We start from the raw sequence: 14,272 nt of genomic DNA on the forward strand, positions 1-14,272 counted from the left end.
TATCATTGAAATTGCATTTTAAAACCATTTGATTTCAATAGTTGTGCGGAATTCTGTAAAGGAAAGTTTACACTGTAATGCGCTCAATATCCATCGACTAGTTGTTTTAAAAATATCATTTTCCGCTGAAGTACTACTTAGACTTTGATAATTGTATGATTTCAAAGCTTTCTAAACTATTCTAAAAGTTACAAGTCCAGGATTTTGCGGCGTTACAGGTTGGACGCCTGCCTTGCCCCTCTTGTTTCTTTTATAAAATGCTAACTATTCTTTTCAGAGCTCGTGCAACACATCACGCTCGCCCCCACGTCCTAAGTCGTCATCACTCACTCTCGGAGTCGATCGCCACCTCACAACTCTCTAAGGTAGGGGAAAGTTGCTCAATAAGGGCAGTAGATGAACTGAATTAAGTTGAAATAATTATTAGTCATGCTAGATATGCCTAATCGTACTTTATTTCCTTTTTGTACTTATCTACTTTGCGTATTTACTTGCCTGCATGCTTTTTTATTGAGATATGGTTTCATACCTCGTGCCTTAATTGCACATTTACTTGATTGCTTAGATATTTGACTGATGTATGGTTTCATACCTCATGCATTATTTGCATATTTACATATTTACTTGCTTGTGTACAAATTTGCACCTCATACATTTTGCTTATACATCTTTCGCTCGAGGTGTGATTTTTCCATATCGAGTATTGCTTAGTACTTTGCTATCACGCTATAATGTTCCCATTCTCGTAGTTATTATATACAAGTCGATGCAGCCTTTTATATATCTTATTTTTGTTAATTTACGAAAGATGCGAGTTGCGCTTGTGCGCAATAGTTCCTCTTGAAAGGATTCCTTATGCGAATCCAGTTTTCAAATGCATCATTTTGTAAAAGCGAAAATTGGAAGTCTTGCAGGTTGCGAAAGTGCAACTAAGTTTTCCAAGACAACACTTTCGAATAGAATGTTTTACAACTATAAATTGATATTTTGATATGATTCAGAAATTCTGAAAAAGGTTAAAACTTATCAAGGTCGCAACCTTCAAAGCAAACTCGAAGGTTTTGGGAGTTGCAATATATCAAGCATGTCTCTCAAATAGCCGTCTTTAGAGAAGCGATCTCCTGCATGCAATATTGTATCATCACTTCAAAAGAGTGATTCGAGGCAAATCTCGTATCGTGCAAGATGCCATTGTGTTAATATAAATTAAGAGACTTGATCTTATCAAACTGAGTAATTATTGTATCACTTCTCTTATAGAGGATAAATGTTGGGGGTTTCTTTATAGAAACCATTTCCCCTTTTATCGTAGTTGTACCTTTTATCAGGTATGGTCGTACCTTTGAACATGTATGCCACATTGGTGTTACGATGATCGGATGAGAGGTTTGGGGTAACCTCGAATCGTGTTTTGGCACCTTATTGTAATGATGTAATGTTGATGATCGCCTAACAGGCAAGAGGCTCATGATGGTCTAAAGGACCAGAGCATGACAAATATGAAATTGAGTGATTATACTGTGTACTTTTACTAAGCAGATGTATTGGGGATTTCATATGAGAAATTCATTTGCCTCTCATCGTGATTGTACTTTTGAACATGTACGTTATGTATTATGATGAGTAGGATGAGAGGTCCATGTTTACCTCGAACCTGCAATAGCGCGTATAACACACATAATGGTGACAGTTTTGCCTTCACAGGCAAGATGCTCGAGTGGGTCGAAAGACCAGAGAATGTAGAACGAGGCGGCAGTTAAGAAACCTTCATCGTGCTCGTTTGACATGGTTCGTCAAGAGAGAGGACAGATGGTACAAAACTCTGATGGACAGGTCCTTTAATGACAGTTAGATGCAAAAAACTCGGATTTCCCAGTCATCGGAGTTAGGGGAAATGGTACAAATGGTAGCTTACAGTTGGATTCCTTCTATTTGCACCTTTTCTGAAGTGTAGTCAGCAAGGGCCGTTTGTTTCATGCAATTATATAGAAAATTGCTTAGCTGTCATCTCTTTTAGGGATGGCAATGGACCAGAGCAGGGCTGGGGGACAAGGTCTCCACCCCCGCCCTGTCTCAAAACCCGAACCTCCATCCCCGTTTCGTGTCCTCCATCCTCGGTCTAAATGGGGGTGAGGTGGGGGCAGGGCCCCATTTCTCCTCGGTCTATCGTCATCTCTTAAAAGGATTGGGGATGAGGATGGGGAAGGCAGGGATTCGGACGGGGCGGGACGGGGGAAAGCGTAAGTCCATCTCTGCCTCCATCCCCGAACGGGGATGGATTTTAACCATCATCCCTATTTCATGCCTTTCATCCTCGGTCCAAACGGGGCGAGGCGGGGCTGGGCCCCATTTTCCCCCAGTCCACTGCCATCCCTAATCTCTTTTCTTCTTTTTCTCATCTTGAATGAAACAAACTTCAAATCATCAGTGAAAAAGTTTCGTGCTAGCACAAGTGAGCCTCAAAATTTGCCACCACCTACCACTTCATAATCCATTCATACCTCCCTCTATATGAAGACACTCTCATGGAAAGGCTGAGCTGGCAGGTTTTTAGAAATCTGTGCCTTTTTTTTTCATGAAATGTCCTTCCCTTCCATGGGAATGAAACAAATATTTGTCTCATGGGTGAATTTTCCATTTATGTTTTCCTATGAACCATCTTACAATTTTTTTTTATGTGGAAACATTCTTAATGAATATTTATGATTTGTTTTACATGAGAATAACCATGAGGGAGGTATGTGTATATAAAAGGGTTGGATTTAGATCAAATGTTGTTCCACTTCTACCCAAGGGAAGCCTCATTCCAGAAAGGGGTCACTTTGGAGGGAAAGTGCTTCCCCAAAGAGGAGGCATAAACCCATAATTTTTGAGATCCATATCCAAGGCTAAATTCCATAATTTTTGACAATTTCATAATTAGATCCAACACTATACCCATTAAAGCACTTGTATATAAAAAATATCAATTCCTATTTTTTTCTCAAGTTACTCAAATTTTAAACATTTTTCGATATTTGGATCCTATCTAAGATGTATATCGAAAGCTAAAATCCATAATTTTTGACATACCATCATAATTGGATCCAATATGATACCCACTAAAGCAATTGTATATCTAAAAATAGTTTCTATTTTCCCCTCAAATTACCCTAATTTCAAACATTTATTTGGTATTTGAAAACAATTTGAGATCCATATCGTAAGCTAAAATCCAATCAAAACATGTTGAAACAGTAATATGGTGGGGTAGATCTAGTCGTATGATACTACACAAAACTATCCACCCTATTTTATGTGTCCAAGCTGTCCACAGTGCAAATCAAACACTGGACAAAATAAACACATGTCCTTGTCCAGTCAAAGCAGATGCTGGAGAAGTACTGTTTTTCTTGTTCTAGACAAAAAATGTGTTATGTCTGTGTGGGACATGTGTTCTGTCCAAGCTTGAACAAGCAATCAAACACTCCCACAAACAGTTTGGACGCAGGCCAAATCTCAATTGATCCAAACTAAAATCCAGATTTTAAGCAGAAATCTCAAATCCAAATCCAAAATGTATTCAATAAGGCCCTCACATCTGACTTTTCTTTTCCATAAAACCAAGCAAAATCTGAAAAAAAAGAGGTTGAAATTTTCCCACGTTTGCTAGAAACATGGGTATAATGGTGGATCCCACCCGTGTTGGAAGAAGCTTTTCCTTTCCCCAAACCTTTTATCTGCAATCAGGTAAATTCGAATCTATATATGAATATTGTACTATATTACTGGATCTGGTAAAAATAAGTTGAAAACATGCGTCTTGCATGTAATAAAATACAAACAGATTAGATTTGACCCAAGACTAAACAAAATCCAGCACGAAATCTCAACCCAAATTCAAGTTCTAATACAGAAATATTCCAGCCACTCAAGTCCAACTCCAATCTAAAACACATTAAAACTCTACTCTAAGATTGCTATTCAAAAATGATCTCTGACCGAGGTGGTATCCCATGTGGCAAGCGGGGTCCTGTGACAAGCTGAAGGCCCAGGTTCGAATCCCTCGATCACATGGGGCTTAAGAGATATCTGGTAGGGGTCTGCCTAACCCCATTGCCTTAAAAAAAAAAATCATGCCCTTGATTCCATTTGCACCCACAATTCCACAGCCTCAATCCTTTAACTGATTCCAAAGCTACCCTCCAATTCTGCAGAAATGGCAGGCATAAAATGTTCAAGACTTCGTGCTTGTGTCCTCTCTGGGCCACCACCATCACAAATTGAAATCTCTCTCACAATCTTCCCCCCAAAACAACTCTTTAAACAACACAAATTAGAACAAAAACCAACAGAGAAGAAACAAAAAAGGGAAAAAAACTCGGAAGTTAGTACCAACAAGGGCAACAAAGCCAAGAAACACTCTGTGCACCTACAAAATCCCAATCAATGAGGCAAAGCCGGACCATCCTATCAAACCTCATTCTCAGATTATGCTTTGCAAAAAAGAGAACTATGAGTATGATATCTGTCGACATGTATCAGTGCATGTACATTCCAGGTATGTCGGTACAAAATATTGTCACACATACCACACCTTCCATATATTAGCTTACAGAAGGATCACAATGTGCAAAAGCGCATCATGGAAGATACAATCTGTTCCAATGATAATTCATGCCTTACAGATCTCAATTGTGCAAAACAAGGCTTACTACCTAACTTGGGCTGCATCACCCGATTTCTGATTTTGTGGCATGTAAAACATAAGGCTCTAATACAATGTCGCTCGTACATGTAGCATCATCTAGAGAGGATCACAACAAAATCACAAACAACTATGTTACCAAGAGCGAACTTGAATCATTCCCATATTAGCAAAAACAAGATTACGAGAGACTACATAGGCAGCATGCAAATGGTTATTGTAAACTCATGGAGGAAGGAAGCAACTGGAGTTAACAGCTTGCCTACACATCTCAACCTCCAAGAAACCAAATGCATCTGCTCGTGAAAACTTCTTCCTAGTTCAATATCCTTGCCTTCAATTCGACTCTGGTTCAATTCTTGGCACAGATCATCCCATCTGTCTCCAAATTGATCCATGTTGCATTTCCGCTCTTTCTAGAACTTGAAGTCTTTCTTCTTTGACTTCCCTTCCTTCTCCTGCATCTTGCGTTTTCGTTTCTTCTCAGCCTGCACCATCCAAGTAGAATAAATTAAAAGCCAGAACATGAGAGCAAACAAATACCAGTGTGTTTCTATTTGCTTGTCGATGACCCACCTCCGCCACCATGTCACTGAAATCCTCTCGTTGATTCCGTAGCTTTTCTTCTTCCCTTGCCTCCTCATACCTGCACGCAGTACCCCAAGTATGAACCAATAAATGACAAATCTTTGCTCAACCAGCAAACATGCAATGGTCAAGATGAAATTCTTACTTGGCCGCCAAGGTGACATCATCCAAAGCCTCCAGTTCCTCAGGCCTGAGGGTGACATCCACTTTGTCTGACTTCTGTCCTCGAAGAAGATCAACCTGCTCTCATGATAAAACATGGTACAAGGTAAGAACCTCATGAAATCAACTCATTTGACACTAACCAAATACAGGAAAATTCATTTTTTTCGAATCGAGTGGACATTGGAACTAAGAACCACTAAATTTACAAAAAAAATAGATCTGGTGTTTTAATCCCCTTTTGACCAATAATACACTTGTCTATTAAAACGTTAATAACCTGCGTCACTGACTAAACCAAAAAACATCACATAATTCATCAACTGCTTACCCTTTTAGGAGCATTTTTGTCTGCTGAGCCAAGCACGTACCTGAATTAAAGGTGCATGTATAACCTTCAGAAAATTTAAATGGAAAGAGAAATCCAAAGAAATTGCTATAGATTTCTTTTATTCATCAAATGGAATGTTAACTGCTTACGTGTGTGTTGTGCCAAGAAGGGTTCCTGGTGCAATCCTTTCTTCTTTTTCCTCAAGAACCTGTTGCTCAGAAGATTCAAGGCACACAAGTTAAGCACAGATTGAAGATTAAATAATGCATGGCAGACAAACTCTTCCCATTACACTCACTTGATATAGAGGCTTCTCAGGCTCTTTGCGCTGTTGCTTCCGGAGATCAATGACATCAGGAGTCTCCACACCAGTTGGCGTGCTGAGCAAAACATATAAATCAAACAGTAAATGCATGAAATGGAGAAACCACAATCAGATACATTGAAGGAACAGTACAGTACCTAGAAAGGCTATCCACTGATTGAATGCCTTCCTCCAACTCTTCCTCTTCGATTTGCTCTTCCTCTTCCTCTTCTTCCTCTTCTTCTTCTTCTTCTTCTTCCTCCAAATCACCCCAATGTTTGCTTCTGTCAACAGGCTCTTCCTACAACCAGGAGCACATACAGCACATCATTGAAAACAACTTGCATCATGGTTCACTCATGCAGCAGAGAAGAAAACACAAAGACTCTTGAAAGGGAACCATAACTTGCACACCTCATAGTTAGGTTGTTCTTGCTGGTAGACTCCAAACACATCCCCATATAAGGGAACTCCATCCTACACATAAAAGACAACACATAAGCCCAAATAACCAGCTCACTTGATGTGCAGTCTCTCTCTATCTCCCCGAGACACACACATGCATGTATGTACACAGGGGATGGGGACGGTGATAACCAACTCACTTGATCAACAGGAGGCTTGCCCCAACCTCCTGGATGATAGCCAAAGCTAGCCCCTGGTGGTATAGGTGCATTCAAGCCAGCAATTTTCAGGTGTGGATAAGATGGCGGAGGGCCATACCTCTGGAAAAGATAGATTAATCAGTAAACAACAAAAGGTTTATTTTAAACAGGTTGGCATGTACAACATCAGCAAAACCATTTTATGCACCTGCATATTGATAAGCCAAGGAGGAGGTGCACCTTCAGGCATCCCCAAAGCTTCTTTCAGTTCCTGGGACAGAATCCCCGTCTTCATCTCCCTCAGTTTTACCTGTAAAGCCATACCAATCAGTAATAGTATCAAATATATGATATAATCTAATGAATGCTATTATCCAGAAAATAGTAAAAACTTATGAAAGTGGTCAATTAGGAAAAAAATTTGCATACAGAACACAGAAACAAAATAAGACATTGGACTTACAGATAAAACAGAATAAAAGATGAAAGAAACTAGACAAAAAACAATGTAAAATGGAGGACAAATGGGATTAGAGATTGATGGCTGGCATTATCTCAGAGCACTACACTTGGTTGCCAGCTTCCAACCAAGATTCTAAATATTCTTTGTATACATAAAAAGAAAAATAATGAAAGACATCCAAACGTGTATTTCTATATGTTATATGCTACTCTCTGATGTCTTATTTTAAAAAGTAGGGTTACCGGTTTCTGGAAAGATAACCCCTAGATTGGGAAGAAGTGATGGAAAAATGAGCGTAACAGAAGTTGTGCCCTCTGTACATTATAAATTTTCCTATACTTAACGAACCTAGCAAGTGAATTTGATTAATGAACCATAAAAGTGATACCTCAAACTCTTTTCCTTCATGATAGAGATCACCATGGGTGGTAAGTTTTGGTTTTGTCTGATATTTAAAGAAGGCATCGTGAAGAACCTGCAAAAGAAAAATGGTACGGCAAATTACCATCAGTTCCCATTACAAAAAATAAAAAATCTTGACAAACATGCACCTAAATTGTGTTCGCTGGGTAAAAATCAGCAACATAGCAGATTGGCACAAATTTACAAAGAGCATTGTAAGTACCTGATAATCAATATCCATCTTTCCCATTTTGGGCTGCATACGCTCCCGCTGTTTCTGTTTCAACTTCTTGCTGTCCTCCTTCTCAATATATGCCTACAGAAGAGTTTGTCCAAAAACAGACAGAAAGAAAAAGAAGAGCTTGAAGCAGGCACAAAAAGATCAATGACTTGCAGAAATCCATATTATTAATTGAAAAATGGTTTACTGTAATCTCTCACCTGTCTTAATTTTTCTATTCCAGTTGCGGCAATGAAATTAGGAAGTTGAAATGGTTGTTTCTCAATACCACGTTTCCCCTACAAATAATGAACAGAGGGTAAGGATCATCTTTCCAATTATTCAATAAATACAAATAGTAGTTATTTCCCATTCTAGTCATGCCCCAATTACAAAGAGAATCTTAAGGTGATGACAAAGCCAAAACCTCTGCAATAACAAAAAGAATCAATTCAGTCAAGTATTTTGGAGGACATGAAGTTTAAATTCAGGCTTCATGCCAAATAGGACAAAACCACTATCCCAGGTGCAGAACCAAGTAGACAACTCCACAATGAGCATCCTGACGAGAACATTTAGCCTAGTGTGGGAGTGGCATAGTGCTCTTTATTTTGCCAACATGTATAATACATGCTCACTAGACCATCACCCACCCCAACATTTAATATCAAGAGAGAAGCCATTCAAGGCTCTCGCTTTGCAAATAATGACAAGTCCTGGCTCCATGATTTGTATGGCTGGTGATCAGTGGCCCTGCAAGAACCAGATATAAGAGGGTGAAAGCTTATCGATCTCTATCCTCCCTCACCCCCTTTTATGTTCCACTTCTTCAACATGCAGTGTGTACCCCTCAACCATGCACACATTATAAATGTTCATATCATGTTGACAGTTGACATGATTCTCACCTGTAGGAATTTGCGTTTTTGACACCAATGCCTTGGCACAGGAACAGTATTGCGGTATGATTTTAGAAAAACTAGCAACTTCGGGTCTGCAGCTGTTGCATCCCAAACCTGCATAGAAGAATGATATGATTAGATGGTATAATGAAAAACTCAACTAACCTATGAAAATAACAACAGCCAAGGCTATTCTAAATTTAATCCACATTAGGCTCAAGGATATGATCAAAGGGAGAGGACACATTCAATGCAAAAATTTATTCCACAAAAAGTACCATGACAAGCATCCCACATTTTCAGCCACCAAGGACGCTAACCTTTTTCAACCTAACCCAACTTAACTGCAATTAAAAGAAAAGTCCATTATCACGTTTTGTTATTAAAGTTGACCAACTAGGCACAGGTTGTGTCTAATCGGAAGCTCTTCTCTCTCTCTAAAAAAAAGTGGACTGACAATTACTTCATTTTTGTTAGGGCCTTTTCTTCGTTTATTTTGCTCAGTTTGTGCCTATCCATGTGATGGATGCTTTGGTTTTGAGTTGAACTATGATTTGTTAGTTCATTTTTCTCCTTTCCATCATCATGGTCATCATTAATTTGGTGAAATTAGGGTACCCACATGTTAAAAATATATATATATATATATATCTCTTTTGTAATGCCCACTAGGGGCAATTTGGTCTTTTTATCTATAGACACGTCCATTAGGGATATTTTTGTATTTTTTGTTTTCTTATTTTCTTTTTATTAATTAAAGGGGTAAAGGGGGATTCCCTTAAGAGTCGTTGGGACTCTCTTCAACCGTCACAAATGTGACTGTTGGGGTGCTCCCAACTACTCTTTTGGGAGCTCCCCTTGGCCCTTCTTGAGGTGTATATAAAGGAGATTTCTCCCCTTCTCTCAATAATGCTTTGTCAAGCAATTCAATAATAGTTTCATTATTATTTCAAGTTCTCTCTTCTCTCTTGTGTGTGTTTAGTGTTTGCCCTTTGTTGCATATTGTATCATGTCCATTAGAGACATTGTGCTTAAGTGATTGTGCCTTCTTGCAGTCACTTTGTGATATTATTTTTTGACACTTGTATTTCATTACATGATATTAGAACCCCTAGCTCTTGGGACTTCTTTCTTTTGTGTTTAAGTGTTATTAATCTTCACACTTGTTCTTCTTCAACTCTTCCGCAATGGCCGACAAAGATGCAAAGATTGACCTCTCTTTCAAATTGAATGTGACCAACCATACAAGGTTTAGATACCGGAAAACAACCTCAAAGGAAAGAAACTTTGGGGACATGTACGTGGAACCGTTTCGGAACAACAATTAAAGCTCACCAAGATGGAAGGAAATGAAGAAAAAACTTTGGGTGATAAAGAAAAAACCAAAGCTATAAAAGAATATCAAATCCAAAGTTGAAGATTGGAAAAGTAAGCATGCCAAAATATTGGCATGGTTAATGAATAATGTGGATCTCAAGATTTGTGCTAATCTAGACAAATTTAAGAAGAAAAATGAAGCATGGTTCTTATGAAAGGTAGGGACACTAAAAAAAATCTTACTAGATATTTTTTATAAGAAAAGTATGAGAAACCAAGCAAGGGGATATGAGTATTAAAGACTATTATAATATTGTATCTCCTCTATGGGATGAACTTGCTGCAAGGAAATGAGGGATCACAAGCGATATCTCTAAAAGCACAATAACAAGCCACTAATGGGCAAAATACATAGTCACAAGATGCCTAGGCACAATAGCACAAGAGATCACAAGAACATAAAATAAAATGTATTTTATTGATAAAATGCTCTAAAGAACAATGCAAACCAGAGGGGAGAAGGTCCCCTATTTATAGAACAAAGGGGAGCTCCCCGTAAACGTTGAGGAGGATCCCAACAGTCCTATTCCTATAATATGGACAATTTTGCCCATGGTCAAAACAGTCAAAAAGGTAAAAGTAAAAAAAGTAAAAAATAAAAAATAAAAAGAAAGAAAAGTCCCTAGTGGACCGTGCTAAGTATATATGATAAAAAGACAAAAATGCCCCTGAGAGTTATGACAATTTACAACTATATATATAGCATACATTTTAACACTCCCCTCAAACTTACGGTGAGATCACCGAAAGTCTGTTAAGTAGAAAAATAAAACGAGAAGAAAAAAGGGCTTTGGTGAAGAAATCCGCAAGTTGGTACTCCGATGTGACATACGACAATTCAATAGTTCTCTTTAAATATTCATCACGAAAATAGTGGCAGTTTGGTTCTTGCATGGAATGTGTGGTTGCATGCAATGTAGATTGCACTTTTGTTATCACAACACATCTTCGAGAATCTATAGATGAAAACTCCTATATCTTGGAGAAGAGACCTGAGTCACTTGAGGATAGCGAGACCTTTTGTTGTTTCTTACACCTCTAAGAGCTCAACGAATCTCCTAAAAAAATACAAAAACCAATAGTTGAGATTCTATCATTTAGGTTACACCACCCCAATCAACATTAGTATAGACAATTAAACCTAAAGATGAGGGCGAGGATAAGAAAAATCCTTTTAAGATAGTGTTTTTAATGTATCGCACAATCCACGTAACTGCAACCATGTGAATTGTGGTAGAGACATGCTGAAATTGACTTGCGGTATGAACGACATGAGCAATATCAGGTCAGGTGATAGAGAGGTTGGTGAGAGATCCAATCAATTGACGATATGGAGTAGGATCTTCAAGCAATACGCCATCTTCAAGTTTTAATTTTGCATTTATACCTTCCGAGGTCTCTGCCTACTTTTCATTTGAAACTCCCGACCTAGCACATATGACAACAACCAATTTCATCTGAGAGAGAATATATTCACTAGAAGAGTAAGCAACCTTAATCCCTAAAAAATATCTCAAAAACCTCAAGTCATACATATCAAAATTTTTCTTTAAAACTGATTTCATTTCAATAACTCATTTTTTGTCATTTCTTGTGATGATCATATCATCAACATATAGAAGAAGAATCACAATGGTAATACTTGTTTTCTTAACAAAGAGAGCAGTGTCAGTATAACAAGAGATAAATCCTAAATTAATCAAAACATTACTAAATTTATCATTTCAAGCCTTAAGAGCTTGTTTAAGACAATACAAGGCCTTTTTAAGTTTTACAATTTTTTCATTTAAATTACCATTGAAGGGGGTCCATGTAAACTTCCTCACCAAGTTTTCCATTTACAAAGACATTTTTAACATATAATTAAAAAATGACTCATTTTTTAATAGAGGCAATGGCAATGAGATTTCGAACACTAGTCATTCTTGTGACAAGAGAAAAGGTTTCTTCATAATCTATTCCATATTCTTGGGCATATCCTTTGGTTACTAATCTTGCTTTATATCTTTCTAATGATCTGTCACTTTTGTTTTTGACTTTAAACCCCCATCTACATCCTATAGGTTTCTTGCCTAAAGGAGGATCAACTATTTCCTATGTGTTGGCTTTCCTAAGAGCATTAAGTTCTATTTTCACTGCTTCATTCCAATCAGCGTATTGTTTGACATCATTATAATGAGATGACTCATAATAAGAGTGAAGAGTTATTACACATGCTCTAAAGTTTGGAGAGAATAAGTCATATGACACGAATCTATTTGGAGCACTAGAGATTTGACTTGTTCTCCTAAGTCGGGATTCCCCTAAGGATATGTTTTGAGAGAACTTATCAAGGGAACATGGGTGATTACCTTCCCCCCGTCGAGTATCTACAAGTATATCATTTGATGCATTTTCATTCAAACTTTCATGTTGATGACTAACTTCATCAACAATGGAATGATCAATACTAGAGTCATTATCTAAGTAAGAATCAAACACTTCAAAAGAGAGTTAGACAAATCATGTCTTGGCAATAGATCAAATAGAAATGAATAATCCATTTCTTTTTTAGGTTCTTTGCTATCAAACTCATTTTCATTTTTAAGAAAGGTGATATCTTTTGAAACATAGAGCTTGTTATTTATTGGATTAAAACATCGATACCTTTTTTTATTTTCATCATAACCCAAGAAAACACATTCAATGGCTTTGGGAGATAGTTTATCATTTTTATGGGTAAGCAGATAACACTTACGACCAAAGATTCTTAGTCTTTTAAAATCGGGAGTCATTTTAAAAAGTTATTCAAATGGAGAGACATTTTGTAATGAAGACAAAATACTATTTATATTAAGTAGGTTGAGGTTAAAACGGCTTCAGCCCAAAAAATTTTGGAATGTCTCTTGAAATCAAAAGAGTCCTAGTGATTTCTATTATATGTCTATGCTTTCTTTTTGCTAACTCATTTTATTTTGGAGTTCTAGGACAAGATCTTTGATGACAAATTTCATTTTATTTCAAGTAGTTTGAAAATCATTTAACATATACTCACCTCCCGAATCTGATCTAAGAATGGACATGTTGCTAAAAAATTGATTTTTAACCATTGAATGAAATTCCTTAAAGAAAAAAAGCACATCCGATTTAAGATTTAAAAAATAAATCCATGTGTACCTAGTAAAATCATCAACAAAAATAACATAATAGGAGTAACCTCCTTTTGATATGATCGGTGAAGGACCCCATACATCCGAATGCACTAATTCAAAAGGTCGAGTAAAAATAAAAGTTCTACAAGGAAAGGGAACAACTTTCATTTTTCCAAAAATGCAATCTTTACAAGATATATCTTTTTCATTACAAATATTTTCCAATAAAGAAAAGAAATACATCTTCGAAAAACTAGGATACCCAAGTCTCTTATGCCAAGTATCAATACTTTTGTCTTGTACATAATTACAAAATGACTTGTGTGGAAGGGACAAAAAATCCATAAAGTAAAGATCGCCTACCCCTATGGCCTTTCCCAATCAGCTTCCATGGTTGGAGATCTTGCACAGTGAACTCTTTAGATGAGAAAGAAATTTTGCAATCATGATCAGAAATTTGAGAGATGGAAAAAATATTTAAATTTAACTTTAGAGCTCTTATTTTTGGAACAAGAAATTTTTGAGTCACGAGTTTCATACTATTTATTTTTAAGGAAGTTTCATTGGCCGTTGAAATGTAAGATGAAGTGGAATTAATGCAAACTTCATAGAGGGCATTCTCATAAGGGGTCATATGAAAGGAAGTACCGAGTCAAGAATCTGTTAAGATATACATATACGTATACGTATATATACTTAACTGTAAACCAAAATACCCATCAAGGGTATTTCAATATTTTCATTGTAATAGGCGTCAGCCCATTAGGGGTTGACAATCTATTTTTCTTTTTTCTGTTTTTTACTTTTTTTGTTTTTTACTTTTTACTTTTTTAACTTTTGAAGTATTGGGAGCAGCTCCAAAGTAGCTATTGGAGCTGCTCCCAACAGTCATATTTATGACCGTTGGGAGCAGCCCAAGAGCTACTTTGGGCAGATCCCCATGTGGCTTTGTATTATAAATAGGCCTTGTAGTTTCTCAACTCATTTTCATGAGTAAATATATGCAATAACAATTCTTTAGACCCTTGTGTGGGTGGATCGATGATTCAATCAAGTATTCTACTTGATTGAAAGTGTGTTTGCATGTGTATTGGATTTTA

The 14,272-nt window shown here is 37.1% G+C and overlaps 1 protein-coding gene across 1 annotated transcript in view; it reads right to left on the reverse strand.

The window, feature by feature from the left end:
- Positions 1-4,543: 4,543 nt before the first annotated feature.
- The window catches only part of LOC149817076 (uncharacterized), a 38,221-nt gene continuing 28,492 nt past the window's right edge, over positions 4,544-14,272 (reverse strand). Inside the window, exons 5-18 of the mRNA XM_089987303.1 lie at positions 8,671-8,778; positions 7,984-8,061; positions 7,766-7,858; positions 7,529-7,615; positions 6,886-6,987; positions 6,678-6,797; positions 6,487-6,549; positions 6,231-6,373; positions 6,067-6,148; positions 5,918-5,976; positions 5,769-5,808; positions 5,421-5,515; positions 5,264-5,333; positions 4,544-5,175 (exon numbers count right to left, since the gene is read on the reverse strand). Of these exons, the coding sequence (XP_089843429.1) occupies positions 5,104-5,175; positions 5,264-5,333; positions 5,421-5,515; positions 5,769-5,808; positions 5,918-5,976; positions 6,067-6,148; positions 6,231-6,373; positions 6,487-6,549; positions 6,678-6,797; positions 6,886-6,987; positions 7,529-7,615; positions 7,766-7,858; positions 7,984-8,061; positions 8,671-8,778 (1,212 nt within the window). The 3' untranslated portion in view covers positions 4,544-5,103. The remainder of the gene's footprint in view (positions 5,176-5,263; positions 5,334-5,420; positions 5,516-5,768; positions 5,809-5,917; positions 5,977-6,066; positions 6,149-6,230; positions 6,374-6,486; positions 6,550-6,677; positions 6,798-6,885; positions 6,988-7,528; positions 7,616-7,765; positions 7,859-7,983; positions 8,062-8,670; positions 8,779-14,272) is intronic.

Source organism: Nuphar pumila, chromosome 14, assembly GCF_984573655.1.
Source record: "Nuphar pumila chromosome 14, dmNupPumi1.hap1.1, whole genome shotgun sequence".
Lineage (NCBI taxonomy): Eukaryota > Viridiplantae > Streptophyta > Magnoliopsida > Nymphaeales > Nymphaeaceae > Nuphar > Nuphar pumila.